This window comes from Bombus vancouverensis, chromosome 2, assembly GCF_051014615.1.
Source record: "Bombus vancouverensis nearcticus chromosome 2, iyBomVanc1_principal, whole genome shotgun sequence".
NCBI lineage: Eukaryota > Metazoa > Arthropoda > Insecta > Hymenoptera > Apidae > Bombus > Bombus vancouverensis.
The window spans coordinates 17,303,530-17,323,292 of NC_134912.1; the positions used below are offsets into that span (position 1 = coordinate 17,303,530).

Consider the following 19,763-nt stretch of genomic DNA (forward strand, 5'->3'; position numbering starts at 1 on the left):
TGCGATAAGAGGAAAGACAAGATTTATATTTTATAAAGCGGAAAGTTAAAACAAACTTCTGGAAACTTTATAATCGTAGAATTTGACACTCTTTTAACGCTACAATTGCGCATTTTTAATACGTACTTTGGTACGATGACTACGTAGGGAAAAAGACTGAAAGAAAGTTTTTTTTTCAATTTCATGCTTTCGTATGACTTTATAATATGCGATTGAATTTTAAAATCGTTCATGTGAAAAGTATGACTTTCGCTGAATAGTATAGTTGAATAGGATTAAAAGCGATGAAAATAAGTAAGTCTGTGTAATCAATCACGTTTCTGTTTCGATAAAACGACGAACGTTGACGCTATCAAAAACGCTTCCGTGTTTTTTTTTTCCTAATCGAACAAACGAAAAATATCCGATATCAATAACATTAACCATATAGTTCCGTAATTCTAACGTTAAATTTATTCCAAACTCATGTAACCTTAATGCACGACTTTCTTGAAAGTTGTGGACGGGCCCTTAGGGGGTTTCTCGCTTACGTCATTCGATCTTTGGTCTATCCTCGGCCCTGCGAAGACCTATTACCTTATTTACGATTCGCATGGCCATTATCTCTTGGCAACAAAGTGAACCAGCCGGTTTTTCGATACGATCCTCCGTATACACCACACACACGACACGCTATACCATGCCGTACCAAACACATTTACACGCGTATGCGCACGCTTACACGTATATAGATGCGCTCACGCGTGCTTCTTCATTGATTTCGCTGGTGTGAAAGGGGAATCGGGCAGACAATGAATACAAAGGCCCCTGGTATATAGAGGCTGGGCAAAAGCGTGCTCTTGTCGAGCCGCCCCGAGAACGGAAGACTTTTGTCTTCGCTCGTTAATAACAGTTTTGACATAGTGGGAAAGGCATGGATGATTGGACGGCTTATGGGAGGCAAAGAAAATTATTGAAAAATTGATTTTTGCCATTCGAATCCGTTCTCTTTTGATCAGGGGCCGAAGCATCGATGCGTGACTCATCTTGTGCGCGCGGCCGCACCGTGAACATTCGGTTGGGCTGCTTTACGTAAACCTATATATCTATATACCTGTATATACATACATATGTGTATGTATATGTATATATGTATTTGATTCGTTAAGCTGAAAGAACTAAATCCGATGGTCGCGTCAAAGAACGGTCGAAAAAGTAGGGAAGAAGGGAAAGTAATTAAAAAAAATAAAGAAACGAAAGGGACGAAAATTGATGTCCTCGCCGTGTGTCGCGATACGCGCCCGATATCCAATATTGCGTTAATGCGTAAAACTCCCACGAATCGTTGTCGTTAATTAATGTCTTCATGTCGGAGGGATTATTCGACGATGGTAATAGTCGATATATTGGCTGCGTTAAGGTATCCTTGAATAGGTAAATTTTTTTGTTTTCTTATTGCTGCACAGTATTCTAATTTTGTAGTATAAGGTAAATTTAATTTCGTCGAACGATCTGCCATTCGTATCATGTCGTATTCGATTATAGGACTGTAATTTGGTATATTGTGTTTAACATTGCGTATCAGAAAATACGAATCGAGTATATTTAAACTCGTACCGGTATATTCGCAATAGTTTTCAACGATCCTTTGCGAAACACGCTAGAAATAAAAATTGATTTCTTCGAATATCACGTATTTTGAGAAAAATACGTTACAGCGAGTTCACGCTAATAATGTCATTTACAAATTAATTTTAATGTCAAATATGACAGCGATAGAAAGCCACGAAGGGATACGTTTAATATCGATGTCGGGAATTATCGCGGATGGTGAGAGCACGTTGGTCAGATCGTACGAAAATTTTCATGAAAACGAATTGTCGTCCATCGTATCACATAACGGATATGTGTACGCTGGCGGGTTAACCATCGGAACAACAACCTGTTCGATGACTGTTCCGTTTGATGATTGCAACAAGTGAGGACCACCGTCGTCCTCTTCCCCAGCTTGTTCCCAAACCATTTTACCACCGACAGCCACTCCCCGTTTCGAATTCAACAAGTGGCCAAATCATTCTACGCGAGACTACGTAGCGTCGAAAAACTGGAATTTTCCAGCCGGCGGACAGTCATTGACCATTTAACGTCGTGTCGGAATATTTCTCTCTATCGAGAGATTTTGTCATTCAGCCCGAAATTCTACTCTCTCCCTCTCTCTATCGCCCGCTCCCACCCATTTTCTCTTTCTCTGTCTCCCATTTTCTCTTCGACGCACAATATCGATGTTCAATGATGCTACCGTAATCGTATCGGATTAATGATTTGATTGGAAAATGGAATTCCGCCCATTCTCCCAACCAAACTTCTCTCTTTGCACAGTAATAAACAAATCGTTTTATATCGAATTTCAATAAAGAGAACACCGGCGGATGTGTATTATAAGAATGTAAATGAACGAAAATAGGTATTGAATGATTGTAATGCTATTTAAATGTTAAAACAGTGTACAACATCGATATTGCTTTGAGCAAATGTATCTCTGTATCGGGTGTCAATAAAGAAGATGCTATTCTATCGGTAGAATATGACGAAAACGCAAATGAATAAATAATTAAAGGAATCGTAAAAAGAATATTCAACTTCAACGATCGTGATTCTACGATACATTCTATTTAAAGTCATTAGAAGATTAGTCTTTCTTAATAATTCTTTTAGCGCTTTTGAACTGTACTTACGAAATTAGACTGACATTGTACATTTACATGTATATTTAAATACATAATGTATATATATACATATACACACACACACATATACTCTACGTAAGAATACGTGTGTATGTGTAACGTAATCATTACTGTCATCGGAAAGCCTGATCCTTTCCTCCGTAATTTCAACCGGTAGAGCGGCGTTGGTATACGTGGCTGAAGAACCCGTAGACACAGACCTCGTGCTACCTGGTGGAATGGGTCTCATTAAGGACGCCTTCATGGTCCTTCATCCTTGGCTCTTCAGGCCTCGTTTCTCCCTCTTAGGCAACGGAGTCGCTCGTCTTTTATACCTGGATGCCCTCTGCTCGCGTTTCTGAGCTCGGTTTCTGTGTTTGCGTGCGCCTTATGCGGTCGAAGGCCATTTGATAGTGGTTGCTTGTCATCTTCGACTTTAACCTCGTTACCATTTTACAGGCGTTTCTGGAACGAACGAACGAACGAACGAACGAACGAACGCGTATACCGCACGGTTTTCCTTTAAATTCGGATTTGTTAAGATTTATTTCGGATTTATTCTACGGTCTCACCGATCTAAGGACCAGGCGTAATGTCGACTTCTCTTTTGCTTTCTTTTCCTCTTGCCCCCTCTCTTTTACCGTGTATACACGATTTCCGGCGTAACGAGATTCCTTCGTTGCCTTTGCACCCTTTAACGAGTTTTTTCCCTGTGTATTTCGCAAATAGAGTTCCATCGTTGCGGCAAGACTGTTATCGTATCGTCTGTTTGTATTGTGCGAGTCGATAGAAATCTTGCTTGTTAACTCGTCCAGTTTTCTTACTCTAGATGAAGAGAACGCGTTTTTCTATACCACGAGTTGCGCGTAACAACGTTACTTGTGAAAAAATGTTGTACCATACTTTAGGCTACAAAGCTTTACGACGATTGACAACGGCATCGAGATACGAGGTATATTTTAAATGTCAGATAATTCTGATAATATAAGATTCAATTACAGCGGTTCTCGGCAATATTTTTCTCCTCTGTCTAATACCTCGAAAACATTGTTTTTATAAATCTTATCGTAGAACAAGATTCAAGATTTCAGTTTACGATCGACTAAATTTTTTATCCGCGTACCTTCGTAATACGATTTTCCAAATATAAATTTTTAAAACGAGCGTGTTTCACACTTCTTCTTAATTCTTTTCTTTATTTTCCTTAGAATATAAAAAATGAAATATCTCGTCGAATGACACGAGGGCTCACGTTATTGTTTTCGAATGTACATATCTTTTTTTCTACAGCAAGCTACTATGAACGAATAACTACGGTTTAACAAACCACTATATTATATATATATATATATATATATATAAAAGCATCTTGTTGCTTCAAATTACGCGTCGATTAATTACCACATAGAAAAGGTGGACAGTAATTTTTCTACAGATCGCAGCGTCTTCTCAGCGTGTACACGCCCGTACGACCATAACGCTTCGCCGTTTTAGCTGATCTATTTTTCGTTCTTTGTCGCGGCTGCTTTGTCGTGTATGCTAATCGAATTCCCTCCTCTTATTTTCTCTTTCATTTTCTTTCTTCCTCTTTTTTTTTATGTTGCAGGGTGGCGGAGGAAGCGGTGGGGCTGCGGGAGGTCTGAAATTCACGGTGGCTGACACTTGCGAGAGGATCAAAGAGGAATTCAATTTCATCCAGCAACAGAACCACTCGTGAGTCTTTCTCTTTTCTTTGACTCTCCTCGTTCTCTCTCTCTCTCTCTCTCTCTCTTGCTCTTTGTTTTTCTTTCTCCACCACCTCCGCCCAACTCCCCCTTTCCAGTTTTCTCGTCTATTCATCCCTTCCGTCTCGCGTTCGCGTTTCTCGAAGATCCACGATTATTGACGCCGATGCTTGCCTCGGCTGTCTTCTACCCATCTTTCCTCGCCTTTCCTCCTTCGTCCCGCTGCTCCCTGTTTCGAGGTTGTTTCAGAACCCACCCCGTTGACGCTGTTGCACGCCGATCGCTTCGAAGTCTCTTATCCGAGAGAGGAAAGTTGGAATTGTTTGCTCACGACGTCCTCTCCTCTCCCGGCTCCTAATAACGCGTCGAACGTTTCGAACGCTCGCGGGCTTCAGTCGCAAACCGGATACGCGGATAACAGGACGATCTCCAGTTGAAAATCTAACGCAAAGATTCGCGGCGAATCTACAGTGGCTGACAAACGTATATTTCGACGCTTATCAGAGAATATTTTCACGTATATGTTACGCGTATCGTATAAAACATTTTGAAACCTTATTTAATACCGTAACAGGATTCAAAAGTAACGATTATATTGGTAACAATTGAAAGTAGCGTAGAAATGTACATAGAAGTTACGAGATGTTTATTACATGTTATATATATATTTGGTAAAAAAATTGGTAAACAGTCCTTTCAAACGTATGTTCCGGTGATTACGAAAGTGGCCTTAGTCAAGGATCTAAAACAAACGAGTTTGTTATTATTCTGCGTTGCGTCCGTCTCGTATTACGTAACATTACGATAATCCGAAAACATGTTTGTAAACTAGTGGAAAGTGAACCGTTGAATCGAATCGGCTGTGACGTCGCCAAATAGGATTCACTTCAAACGCAAAGTTTTAAATATCTTGTAACGAGAAATACGACGTATGCCTCGGGCCTCTTTCATAATCACCGGTACGCACAACAAGTGCTAAAGATGATTCCACCGAGTATCTATCGCGGTTTACCAATGTGAATGGATAATCGGCCGTTTAAATTCTTTTATCATCTCTGCAAAATATACTTGTGCTAAATATCTTGTAGTTTCTATGTTACGTTTGCAGATTTGTTTCGAATACCTTACCAGCATAATCACGACAATCGCGTTTCATTACATTGTTAGTGTTATCTCAAAATGTTTCGTATAACGCGCGTAATATATTCGCAGGAAATTTCTATAACCGTTGGAATACTTTCGCGAGCGTACGTAGTACACGTAGAACGTTCGTTATTTATATATCAGCCTCTTGGAAGCTAAACCGATCGGCACCACTTTTTATTCGTTTCTCGATTCAATTACGCGAGAACACAGTTTAATATTCAATTCTGAAGAAACAAGTGATTTATTTTCTTTCGATTCGTTATCCCCACGGATTTATCGCAAGCAGATGACATAAACGATAGTAAATGCTACGGTAAATTGTAAAAAGCGATATTCGCAACATCGCTGGTTCTCGGTCTTCGCAACGGAGTTTCGATCGCGTACCGGGCTAACTTCCAAACTCGGTTTTTCTCAGAAACGAAAGCTCGCGCGTCCGAACATTACCCTACATTTCACGCTTTTTCTTTCTTCTTTCACGAGAAACCACGCATTGCCCGGTTTTATCATCAGTCACCGGTTCGCATACTGTATGCGTATCTTCGGATTAACCGGTGATTCGTTTGTCTCGTCGGAGGTCAGCTTCTACGAGAACCGCTTAAACGCCTGTCTTTCGTACTTCGAATCACGAAAGTGACAAAATCGTATACGGTTTTGATCGGTGAGAAAGAACTCGCGCGACATCGCGTGCATGTCGACGATTTATGGTAATTGATAATCGAGGCTCGGACACGGTAATTAATCGACGTTCCGGCAAGTAGTATCCAGATGCAGGCGATGCTATAACCGTTAACGTTATTGGAACAGTGCTCACTTTCGGGCGGACGCCCGTGTAATGGGACCGTGTGTACAAATGTCTGCGTTTACGTATCATTAATTATCTCGCATGCCGCACTTGCGATACCGTTGAAACCGTCGGATGGACGGTTAAATTTGCGTTTCGTTGTTAACGCCCAGCTAATACGTGCTACGCGTACTCGCCGCTAGTCGCCAGCCAGTGCGCGTATGTATGTCTGCCCCGGGACGTTCTGGCCTCGACGAAATTTTCCCGGTAATTCATGAACTTTCTGCTTGCCTCTTGGTAATTTTTTTTTACGACCTCGTGGAATTCGCCGCTCGCGAAAATTCAGCGACGTGCTTCCTTTTCTTGAGAAAAGCCACGGTTTTACAAAGCGTACGTTCTATTCCTAGACGGAGTCTTATTGTTGCACGGTCTTTCGCAATCTACGTTCTACAGTCTCGACCATTTTCGCCGTGAATCGTACTTCTTTTATTTCACTCGCAATTTTTATCGCCGCGCGGTTTATTGCATCATCTTTGGCAGTTTTATGAATTTTTATATTAACTTTCTTGCAACATACAAGCGTGCATTACAAAGCGACGAAAGTTCATGTGAAATCGTACTGTGCTGGCTACAGAAAGTATTTGGGATCCGTTGTTTCTGTTATAGTTTATACTAGTTTTCGAATCGTGTTAAATTCCATGTTACTTTTGCAGGTATCTTCATATGGTTACAAAAATACTATGAAAATGAAACGTAGAATCGGATAAACGGAATATTTCGTTGGAAATAGAGATAGATACGCGCAAATATCTTTCGTAGCTACTGTGCCTGGCGTAAATGAATTTTCTTAATAATCGTTTTTATACCAATTTACATAACGATTCGTACAATCGGCAGGCGAATTTCATTATACGAACAGTATTTGTAAACGTATGGATTTTTGGAGCCACGTTGATTAGCTCCAATAATTAGAACGTAGAGAAAAATGACCATTAGGAACGTTATTTTTTCACTTACCTGGAAATACGCGATTACTTACGTCATCTTGTGGCGAGAATTGTATAAAAAGCGAAGGTGATCAATTCTTTCCGAGAAGCTCGTAAAGTACCTACGTACACAGGCCATGAAAATTCGATCGCAGCGAATGATTAAGATCCACTTTTGATATTCGAATAACTCTAGTTATAAATAGTATCTTAATTTCGAGCGAATCAACGTGGACCTTATTTCAAAATTTAACTCATAATGGTTACCGCGTAAAATGTATTTCTTTAATAAAAATACGAGATACATCGCGTTAAAATTGCGCGCGAGTGAAGTTAAAACGATTCCAAGAGCAACTTTATACCATACGTTCCGATCGATTTTCCTCGGCAAATAACGCGTAGAACGATCGGATATTTGCCAAAATGTCCCCGGCAGGTTCCTCTTCCTTTATTCATAGCTGGGCTTCTTTTTTTTAGATTTTCAGTGGTCGGGTCGCCCGCCGCAACCGCCAACACCGCCATAATCTCATTTCTTCTTATTCCTTCAGCTTTTTCGCCGGAGAACTCGATCTTACTTTCTAGAGACGCACCGCGTTCTCTTCCTCCTCGAATTCAAGATGCTGCAAATCCCAAAGGGAAAGGAAGCGGTCTTGCCCTATGCGCTTGCACGTATTTACACGTACACACACAAGCACCCACACACGCACATTATACGATATATATGTATTTAGGCACACATGTACATACACGTACAAACACACGCATACAAAATGGTTCTGAGCGAGTGCGCGCGATTTCTGCTTTAACGCATGTTTGACTAGCTCTGTCCTCAATCGCTTTTCACTTTCCAGACTGAAGATCGAATGCGAGAAACTGGCCAGCGAGAAGACCGAGATGCAGAGGCATTACGTTATGGTAAGGCACTTTGTAAGTTCGTCTTCATGTCTTTTTATCTTCGTATCGAGTACAGCTTATTCGCGACAGTTGAAAACATCGCTTAGATGACACTCGGACGAACTCGAGCGGATTCGATGAATCGTCGCACTGTTATCGCGCGTGGTTACGCGTTTCTTCGGAGTACAACGTTTCGTGTGACGGAAGTTGCGAAAATTATCAAAATTCTAGGATATAAAATTTAGAAAGATCGAAGGCTCTGTCGATCGGAAGGGAAAGAAAGATATAGACTTTATATTCGAAAGCGCAAAAGTTACTACGAATGTTAGTCGACTGTGAATCCACAGCAGGTTTGGCAAAGTGATTTGATTCTGATCAACTTTCAGTTGGTTTTTCTTCGTCTGTTCAAGCGACTGAAAGCCGAGCTTCCTCCCTACCGCAGCAGTCTCTTCGATTATTAAGATTCCTACGACTGTCAAAGTCGTTGAAATTATCCAGGTTAATAAAATTGTCAGAACGTAAATCGAAGACGTGCTAACTTTTGCGAATGCAGAATTATTTCAACGTTATTGTGTTTCTATACGTAGAAATCGAAACAAGCATCGAATAAAAACGAAATATTACAATTACACATCACGGTAGTGCGATACATCCTCCGATAGTGTACATCTTTTGTTGTTATCTTAGTTATAATACACAGACTGGAATCGTCGAAAGTCTTGTGCCGGTGCACGTGCTTCTATTGTTGAAATTATCGATAGAGAGGGTAATCGTAGCCACGGAATCGGGTTTTATAAGCAACGAGGTTACAGGGCCATTATTGAACTCGGTAATCTTTGTCGCAACCCTCCCCGACACGGGGCAATGGAGAAAAACGATCGATATTGTTCTCGCTTCATATTGCCGGCTCTTCGATTCAGTTCCCATCAGCACGAAGGCAATTAGCTCAACCAACCGTACTAATCGTATCGTCATCGGTAAGGAGCTTAACTTGGACTTACCTATATTAAAGTGCGGCATTAACGTGGACCAAAGTATTTGCCACGGGAGTCCATTTCATTTCTCGCTTCTTTATTAAATATTTATTATCGAACAGTTCAGGAATTCGTTGTTCTTTCGTACCTCTGACCAATCGATGCGACAGGATCAAAGGAGAAGTGGTGCGAGTAACAAAGTCTTTGAAAAATGAGGGAATCGCGAGCAAAGTTAAACTTCGATGGAAAGATCTAACAAAGGGAAGCTTAGAAATTCGTAGTACAATTTTTGAAATAAATTTCTTACTGTTACATCGATGATTCTCGTTTTCCGTGTTTACATCCTTTTTTTTTTTTTTTTTTTGAAAAAAGTACTCTTGCGTGATTTCTCCCTCGTATCGAGCCCTTTCCATCGCTTCGAAAGTCGCTCAGGGGAATTTCTAATTTCTCATAGGTCACGTTTTCATGGGCCACATGTTGGATAGAAAGCGATATTTTGTCCATCAAAGAAATAGTTTATTATAACATTAGGAATACTCGATATAATCTTCAATAGCTGAAATAAATTTCCATTGCGGGTTTGTTTCTTTAAAAATATGGAAACGTACGAAGATATGAATTTGTGTAAACATTCGTGTATTAATTATTATAACCCAGTACTGTATCGGAACAACTTAGAGAAAAAGAAAGAAAAGAAAGAATAGACGAGCCGAAAGATTCGATCGTTTGAAATTTTCAAACACGTTGAACATCTTTATTTATTTTATTTTTCCGTTTAGTCAGCAATTTGCTCTTGTGATCCGCGCTTTTACCTCGTAATTACGATTGTACCAGGCAAAATATTTGCCTACATCTTTATTTACGTTGCACGCTAAGCCGGCAGTTCCTTTGGAAAGTAATTTTCGCGTGTTTTGGTAGTTCGTGGGACGCGCAGAGGGAAGAGGAGGTTTTCGTGTAAGGGGCAGGTGACTAGGCGGGCGAAAGAAAAAGAAATCGGGTCGTCTGCTTTATTCGCGTGTATAAATTCACCGATATTTGAGAACGTGCTTTTACGCTGGCTGTTATGCTGTTCTGTAAACTGCTCCCTCCCTTTTGGTATACGAAAACGTATACGTTCCCCAGCGGAGTAGGGTCAACAGCCCTGCTACGATCCTCGGTCCTGGATTTATTTTCACCTCTGCCCTTCTCTTTTTTCCAAAAAAAAAAAAAAAAAAAAAAAAAGAGACAAAGAAAAAATTCACCAATGGGGAAGCCCTCTATTATTTTAAACGCGTCTGCGAAACACCGTCTGCGAGCGTTATCTCGCAACGCGATCGTTTGCCGAGCCCCTTCGTTTCTCCTCTTCTCACCTGTATTATTTCGATATATCGCAATAACACGTTCATTTTGTCTCCGAGAGAAACATAGACAAGATGAGGCGAAAAAAGAGAGACAGGAAAGAGAGGAGAGAAAGAAAAGAGAGTGGAAAAAATGACGCCGGATGAGCGTGTGCGGCATGCAATGATCGATCCGAAAGCACGGAGCAGTTAGGCGACACGACTTCCATCGCAATCCCTCATCCCCGGGTCGCGAGATCGTACGCCGATGTTAACTGTACGTTTGATCGTAATTGTCGCGAACTGTACCATCTCTGTAAACTGCTACACCGATGTGACACCGTGCAAGCAACCAAGCAGCAAGCTGGGCCGAGTGGTTGGGGCTTGGGTTGAGGGGGAGGGGGTGTCAGTGGGAGTGGATAAGGGGTGGGGGGTTGGAGGTGACAGAGGGGTTGATGGGGGTTGAGAGTTGAGCCGGTAATCGATATCTCCAAAGTAAACGAAGAGAGGAAGCGAGAGAGAGAGACGAAGAGCCGAGTGACAGGGTGAAAGAGAGAAAGACAGGGGAGGGTTGGCGGGAAGAGTAGAAAGGGAGAGGACGCGACAGAGAGAAGGACAGAGTCGGAAGGCAACAGAGGAAGGGGATGGGGCGTAGGGTGGCAAAGGGAAAAGGGGAAGGGAAAGAGACGGGGGGAATTAGAGACGGAGAGAGAAATTGATGTCGAGGGTTTGTCAACTACCGACAAGTATTATATACGTACAGCCTGACGAGAAGGAGTATTGGTGTAACGTATGTACAGACTGCGAACGTGTCTCTGATATTCTAATTCCACCCCTGTGTATTCCAACCAGCCACCTTTCCATCCCTCCTACAATTCATCCTCCGCGATTTTCATTAGGGTAACGTGCCGCGTAAATCCGAGCGCCGCGGCCGCTTCAACTTTTTCTCCCTCCCTCTTTCTCTTTTTCTCTTTCTCACGCTATCTGTTTTCCTCTTTCTCTTTCGCTCCTTGTCGTTCATCTTCTTCTCGGAATTTCTCTTCCTGTTTCTCTTCTTTTCGCTACGCCACCCCATACATTCCGTGCTCCCGTCCTTTTCAGAACTTTAGCGCACGGATCATCGCCTCGCGACATGTCCTTATCCGATGCATTCTTCTCCAATAGACGCGACTCGTTACGTTTGCGGAATTTTTTTATTGTTAAATCGCATCAGCTCTGAATCGATGCACGAATCGTCATAGTTCGTGCAGTATATCAAACACTTTAATCGATGACTATGTATGGTTATATGCCTATGATCGATACTATCTGCCAGTGTATGTGTATCGTCGAAAGAGAATAATTTTGTTGTACGTTTCATTAACTGCGAAAACGGAAGAACCACTCGATTATCTCCCTCGGGAAAGGTTTCCGGTAGCTCCTTTTCTTTCTTTTTCCTTTTTTTTTTTCTTTTTTTTTTGCATCATCAGAAACGATCCTGTGTGTCCATTCGAAGGTATCGCGAAGAATCCATTTAGTTTTATCGTGCAATAACCTTTCCGCCGCGCGCGTTGTTCCATTTTTATCGCGAAACGATGGAGTACCGTTAAATTAATTCCCTGAAAAGTATCTGGCAGAGAAAGCGGGGTCGTGCGCGCTCGGATTTATTTCCTCGTTCCTCTTCATTTTATTTGACACTTTAGAAAAAGTTGTTAAATCGATAAGAAATTAATTCGATTTTTATTATGAAAGCGGAACGATTCGCACCGATGAAACGCGCGCGGGACCGACAGTTCGAGGGAAGAGGGACGGCCGGTAAAGACGTGAAAAATATTCTTATGAAAGCAGGTTGCCGTCGGTGCGCGGCACGTTTTTCACCCTTTAAAAACGCAGACTTCCCGATTACCCGCGTTTTCCCTCTCTTTTTCTCGCTCCTCTGCTACTTCCTTTTTTTTCCCCCCCCACGCCGTTTCTCCTGCGCGCCCTCTCTTTATCTCTATTTCGTTTTTCCGCAGCGTAACAAATTAAACATAACCCACATCCTCCGGGCACGTTTCTTGATTACTTCTTGTTTTTCCCGTTTGCGTTCACCGTCTGCTTCTTTTTACAGATTTTATTTCCGCCTTTGAAGTTTCTACCGTGCAATTTAGTGTTTTTGTTTTTCCACCCTCCCCTTTTCACCGACGTTTACGAAGTTTCATAACGGTGCACCGACGTCCGTGGGGTTAACTGTTTTCACGAATTTACCGACCCTTCCTTTTCCCCACCACGATGCTTCTCACCCGGGTCTCTCTCTCTCTCTCTCTCTCTTTCTCTCTCTCTTCCTTTTTTTGTTTTTTCCACCAAAACCCTTCCCACCCTTTTCCCTTCTTTTTTCCTTCTACTTTCTTCTCTCCTTTTTTCTTTTTTTCTTCCTTTTTTCTTCCTTTCTTTGTGGCAACCGTGTCTTTCGCTATTCAATTTTCTTAACGCTGCCAACGTCGTAACCGTTCTTTCCTGCGAACTTTGTGACTTCTCCCTTTACGTAGCTATCGATCTCACTTACGTCGACGCGCATCCCTTTCCGTCGCTTTACGATCCCGTCGCCCTGCGAAGAGGACAAGAATTAACCGCAAGAGCAAATAAATTTTTTCCTTCGCTCGTCTCTTCTCATCTCCTGTCCTTCTGTTCCACACCCGCCTCGTCATATTCAACCCTCCCTTTTTTGTCATCTGACAAAGGTAACGACCCGTATCTCGGATTATCGCCGCGATTCTCGCATCGTCGCGGTCGAGTTTGGCTGATTAATTATCCATTAATTGTACGGAAGCGCGAGGCGCGAGCACTCGCGGAAAACATTCGGGAAAGGATGAAAAGGAGAAACAAAGGTAAAACGGGGAGCGACGAGGTGGAAGGAAAGTGCGCGCTGAGTGGTTACGTGGAGTTGAAAAAGAGAGGAAATGGGAAGAGACGGAGAATATATATGGTAGACAGAAAGATATAGACGAGAGTGTAGGGGATGCTGGAAAAGAGAGTAGGCGGTTCAATCACCCTAGCAAAGGCTCGCTACTAAAAGATCCATATCGAATAACCGGAGGGGGTGAAATTATCGGTACAACCCCTATTATTGGGTTCCGAACCACGTGAAAATAGAAAAGGAAAGGTTGCCAGATGAGATCGATACGACCCCTCCTCCCCATACCTCTGTCGACCACCGACAGTTTCTCTTCATCCGATTATCGACTTGGCCCGGCGAACTCTTTTCTTCGTGTTTCGGACTTTCCAACGAACCCAATATACGTTCCGCGATGCGGCCAAGAAGCATTTTATTACGTCACGAATCGAATTAATTCCCGTCCAGGATGTCGATAACGCGCAATTTAGGATGGCTTTCCTCTCTCTCTCTCTCTCTCTCTCTCTTTCTCTCACTCTCTCACTCTCACTCTCTCTCTCATCGATAATCGCTTCGAAGGATACGATTTTCTGTCTTTTATATTCCATACGATCGACCGATCTATTCCGTGTTATATACAGGGTGTTTCGAAATGGTTGGCTGACGGTTTGCGTACGAGTTCTGTGCGTCGTGATAAGCGAGTTAAATTTCGGATGAACGTATGTTTTATAACAAATCTTCATTGAATTATACAAGGGACGTATAAGCAGAGTATGCTCGCCCGTACACTCAACTAACCGTATCGCGGAATGTCTTACGTCTGTTTCTCGTCTCATAATGCGAAATTTCAAAATGTATCTCGCGTAATTCGACGCGATGTAAATGTAGAGTGGTTTTGAAATTTTGATCACGTGGAATAAATAAAATATATTTGCATATTTATCGAACGTTGCTTTCGTTCTGATACGTATAATAATATCCTTTTGATGTAACAGTTGAACAAACATAGCGGTAATATGTTTCGCGATAAGTGTAAGTTGCTTTATAAAATGGACATTTTTAATCGGTACGATATCGATCCGGACCGATTAACTCGGTCGAGAAACGATTTGTTAATTCCTATTTGAACGTTCTATCGCGAACGAACGTGGAATAAGTTATATTTAATCTGGCGCCGTTTTTTTCCACGGTGTTCTTCCGTTTCTACCGTCACATAATACGCCGGCAGGTTAATTGATTGCGTTCATTTAAAATTCATCTGCCTTCCGGCGGATGATCAGTCTCGTTAATAATTAATCGCCAAGAAGTCATTTAGTCTATTTTGCAATTTCTTCGCGCACGTGTTTGTGTTACGATATTTGCGTGCTGTCGCTGATGTCGCGATTGTGTCAGCTTTATCACAAATTAATTTCCATACTCGCTAATGATAAAATGCGGAGAATGAATAACGTTAACCTTAAACTGCTATAATACAGGCTGATAATCAAGAAGAAGGAAAGTATCAATTACCAAACAGCTCGGCTAGGAATCGTTGCTGCATTAAAAGACAGCTAGCGACCAATGTAATACTCGGTTAGAAAGAATGGAAAATAAGGATCAATGAAAGTTTCACATCTTTTTTTTTATCCATAACCACGTGTTTGCATGGTAGTGTGATATTCTACGTATATTATATCTAGCATCTTGAAATTTGCGTTTTAGGCGAGTTTCCCCGCTATAGTCTTACGTTCTTCTAATAATCGTTGGGTCATAAGAAACCAGGGACCCGACACATTCTCACAAATCATAAATATTTCAAGTAACTTCTAATCGACGATCAAACGCATTTTTGTCGTTTCTGTCGCTCCTGTCGTTTATTACGCGATATATTTAACTTTTTACTTAATGATTCCGCCCCTACGTTCAACAACGACCAATACGTAATGCGATTGTTACGCTCGCAACATAGATCCAATATCGAAACGGATCACGTGTCGCGTTCCACTTAGCTATCGCTTGTATAATAATCGTAACCGTTCGCATATTGTCGATCTACTTAGATAATGGACGACGAGAGGGCGGCATCCAGCTCACCGACAAAACTGATATTACGATAAAGCGGGTTGCAGAGGAAGGCAAGGTCTCTGTGAAAACACGCGTTAGAAGTCGTACTTTGAGACCGACCGATTTCTCTTACCGTTACTTCTGCCATCGTCATCGTGCTCTTTCATCGTGATTATCGGCTGCATTATTAAGTCGGTGTATTTCCGTGGTCGATGTTATCGATCTCCCTGGAGTATTATCTCTCGACCTACGTGTATGCTTTCTCTCGACGGCCAAAGCCAACCCCCTTACCCCCTGAAGCCATTCGTCCTGGAACGAGGGGCTAAAGGCGGACACGCAGCGCTAAGCGACAGTCACTAACCGATTTACGATCGCGCAAGCGCGCTCACCAATCGTATGATACGATGCACTTTAGCGGAACACCGACCGGATCGAACCCCCGTCCAGCCTTTGGACGTGACCCTTGCTTTCTCTTCGTGCTTACCAGCTTACCTCTGTTCCAACCTACCTAGGGATTATCGCTTTTGACTTGTGCCTCCTTCCCGTAATGTTTATAAAAGACATCGTTCGTTCGATACCGTTCGTTATATTCTACACTTCGATACGATCTAGATTTTTATGCGAGACGATCGCGCAGGCGAGATTATTCGTTCTTTCGTTTAGAAATTTTGCTTCAAAGCTCGCTTCGTTCGCGTGAATGTTTTCCCACAAAGGAATACGTTTGAATAATTTGTATTGAGAATATTTTACCGAACTTCGATAGAAGGAACCGAAGAAACGCGAGGAAGAAAGGGGGATAGAAGATAGGAAGAAAGGAATGCGCGGAAGAAGAAAGGAGGGAAGAAACGCAGGGCAGAAATAAACAAGAAATCAGAAGAAAGAATGTAAAGAAGTGTAAAGTGTAAGGAAAGCGGAGAGAGAGAAACCCGTTAGGTATTTAGGAATTTTTTTTAAGTATTTTTGAGCAGATACTCGTTTCTGTATAAAGCGCTCAGCTTCTTGAAACGGCATCTTTGAAAGCTTGCAAGTAGCATCGGGAAACAAGTATTTCGCAAAACACGTGGCCGTAAATTAATTACGTAACAGGTATAAATCGAAGAATTTGCATATCTGTGTAGTTCGCTCCGTTTCTGTCGATCCTCGTTCCATGCGCCTCCTACTCAAACATTTTTACGAGCGTGCTACATATAACGCGTCACGGAATCATCGTGTCAGTGCTGTAATGCGTCCCAGAGCGGGTGGCTGGTACTCGAGTGACTTCAGCTACTAACCAATTTACGATCAGGCGGCCGTACCCACGAATTGTATGTAGTTAACCCAATTGAAGACGTTCGAGTTGCGAGAGAATCTTGTCGCGAGTTTACTCGTCTCGTGAAAAATCTCTTCTCGCTTCTGCTGCTGTTTATACTTGGAAATTAACGGGGCTCGCTTAACGTTCAACGAACGATCTCGACGGCGTTGGTTTCACGCGACAAATAAAAGCAAGTTTTTCGTAGACACCGACGATGAAACCTTAGCTCGATCGATCGTGTCGCGGCAGAGAAACACAGGATAATTTATTCGGTCGTTGGCGTCGTCGATAATCAATTTTAGCCCTCAACCGGTGGGGTGAAATACTTGTTACATAACTAGCCGGCTGAAGTTAATTCTCCCTCCATTACAAAGCACGGTGGAATATGCCCGATTTATCTGATTAAATACGCAACTGCCGCTTGACGCGGATTAAGTTGTTATAGAAGCATCGGCTGTAAAATCCGATGTGGAAAGTATTTGGCAAATGGTGGATTAATTTTATTGCTTTCGTTCGTGTATTACGTGGGCGATATACGATCGTTAACGTTGCGTTATTTCAAACGGACACAATTCGAAGAACCGCGGATAAGATAATACGCGAAATTTTGCAACGATGATAATGTAACCTATGTCGTTAAGACGGACAAGATTTTATATTGGGGCGAGTTGAAAAATAGTTTTAGGATTTACGAGGTATAATTAATAATTAGGATTACGAGGCATAATTTAGAATCTAGAGATTATTAATAAACGATAAACGATAAAGATTCAATACAGCGGATATCCAATAATAATTTTTTAATCGTAAAAAAGTAAGGGTGGCTGACTCTAAACGAACGTTGGAAAGAAGTGGACTTGTATGAAATTTTAACTTTGGAAAAAGGTAGAACCGTTGACCCAGGTAAAGTTGATCGCAATATAACTTCGGTCTACGCTTTGCGCTTAATTAATTCCTACTTAAAAATTCAAATGACGTAATATCTTGTCGATACTTGAAAATCTCACTACTCTTATCGATGCAACGATCGCGTTACGGTTCACCGGGTATATTCAGGTCATTGTCAATACAACGATCATATAATCGAAAATCGGTAAAACTCGCTCGATGACGTTTCGCTATCGATCGTATAGCACCACGGAACAACAAGTGTTCGCATAAACATCTGTAAAATTTCTTTCGAATGGTTGTTAGCTTTCGTCGCTCGATTCGTTCTCTGAATATTCAAAATGATAGAATACTCTTCGGATAATCCTTGTACGTTCCCAAGAACTCAGTTTCTACGTAGAAAGGATCATGACCGAAAAAGAAAAAATATTTTGGAACAAAAATCTCCTCGTCAGTTTCCATACCAGCCTACCAACGAGGGATTAACATTCCAAATTCTACCGCTAAAGTGGTTTTTCTTTTTCGTCTCGACGTTAGGTCAGTTTGAACCTTGGGCAATGCTCGACCGAGGCAGCATGCGAGTCTCGCGCCTTCAAGGGACAAAAGTGGTCGGTTGATCCGACTCGTTCGCGAGAGAACGTTGTAATGATCCTTTCTTTTGTACGCTAGCTCCGTAACAGCGAAGAAAGGAGTGAAAGGGAACAGGAAAGGAAACAGTGGTACGGTGGTTCTCGTTTCGTCGAGATTTACGAGAAGCCTGTTGTATTTATTAAAAGTTTTGTACCAACCGGGTTCCCTGCTTCTCGTGAAAACTCTAGAGCGTCTGAAACGATATTGTGAAGAAACAGAAGTTAAGTATCGCTAATGAAAGAAAGGACAGGGAGCCGGTTGGAACTCCGATCTCGCCAACGTTTCGCTCATTCTCGTAACCAGGGCCATCGAACGTTGACAGGATTCATTGTTAATCTATCGTACAACATGATCGGTGCAAAAGATCGTCGTAGTTAACTCTTGCTTCGGCTCATTTTCGATCGATTCGTATTTTTCTATCTTTAGAAAAGTTTTTAGATTTCGAACAGATTATTTTTACTTGCTGTTGAATTTCTTAAAATAGCGATTGTAGACTTTTTGTCTTTGGTTAAAACTGGATCGAGATTCAGACGTATTAACGTTCGAAAATCGTAGTAGGATTAAACTTCTTCTAACGATGAAATGATATTTTCTGTTTGAATTAGAATTTTGAAATAATGGCTGTTTCAGATCGTCGTTGTTACTTATTTTAAGTGAAACAGACAACGATAACAGGCGCTTGAGAAACAGTAAACCGTAATTCTACATATCTATGCATGTAAAATATGTTTTTTTGCAATTTCAGTTGTAAACCTTCCTTTCTCAGAAAGAGCAATACAGCAACCGTTGTATTAAAATTCGACGATCTGTCTCGATTGTATCAACCTCTACTTTTATGTGTTCACACGCTATGAAAATAACATATCGTGAAAAAGTGAGGCTATCGAATCAGAATGTCGCGATTTCTCGGCCCAAAACGATCAACCAACAATCTCACGAATATTACCACGTAGCTTGATCACGACGCACGAACGTGTATAAAAAGCGATAATAAAATATCTCTGCTTCTTTCTGTTACAGTACTACGAAATGTCTTACGGCCTAAACGTGGAGATGCACAAGCAGGTAAGCGAGAATTCCGTCGAAACAATTTCTTTCGGCGCTTTATCATTCATATTCACGCAGCTGAGAGGAAGAGCTCTTTATCTCTGGTGTAAGGTAGCCGAAAACGTATACGGTGAAGTTACCAGACCATCCCCTTTTCCACGAAGTTTCCCGAACGAGAGACGTTAAGCCGGAGCGGCAGCCGCTTAAAGAACGTCGGCCTGATTTCTATCGCGCTACCGCGCCAGCGAGGGTAGGAGTTTAAGGATCAAAAGATTTCTCGTTAATTAAGTTCGGAATATGCCGGCCGATCCTGATGGTGTCTAGCGGCCGCCCCGTAGTCACGGATCACAAAAACGAAAAGGGGGTGACGACGCATCTGGTCCGGGAAATCGTGTAATTTTGGCTAATTAGGGGAAACACTGGGCCACATCCCCCTTCTGTCAGCAATTTTCTTAAAAGCGACCACGACCCCTCGTTGCACGCGAGC

At 42.0% G+C, this 19,763-nt stretch overlaps 1 protein-coding gene across 7 annotated transcripts in view; it reads left to right on the forward strand.

Moving 5' to 3' along the window:
- gro (TLE family member transcriptional corepressor groucho) overlaps positions 1 to 19,763 on the forward strand; it is a 115,475-nt gene that overhangs the window by 21,948 nt on the left and 73,764 nt on the right. For 5 of the 7 annotated variants that reach the window (XM_033350754.2, XM_076625735.1, XM_033350759.2 and 2 more), the window contains exons 3-5: positions 4,312 to 4,418; positions 8,194 to 8,269; positions 19,250 to 19,294. In XM_033350754.2, coding sequence (XP_033206645.1) covers positions 4,312 to 4,418; positions 8,194 to 8,269; positions 19,250 to 19,294 — 228 coding nt within the window. The remainder of the gene's footprint in view (positions 1 to 4,311; positions 4,419 to 8,193; positions 8,270 to 19,249; positions 19,295 to 19,763) is intronic. The other 2 variants (XM_033350755.2, XM_033350757.2) reach the window with 1 other exon arrangement.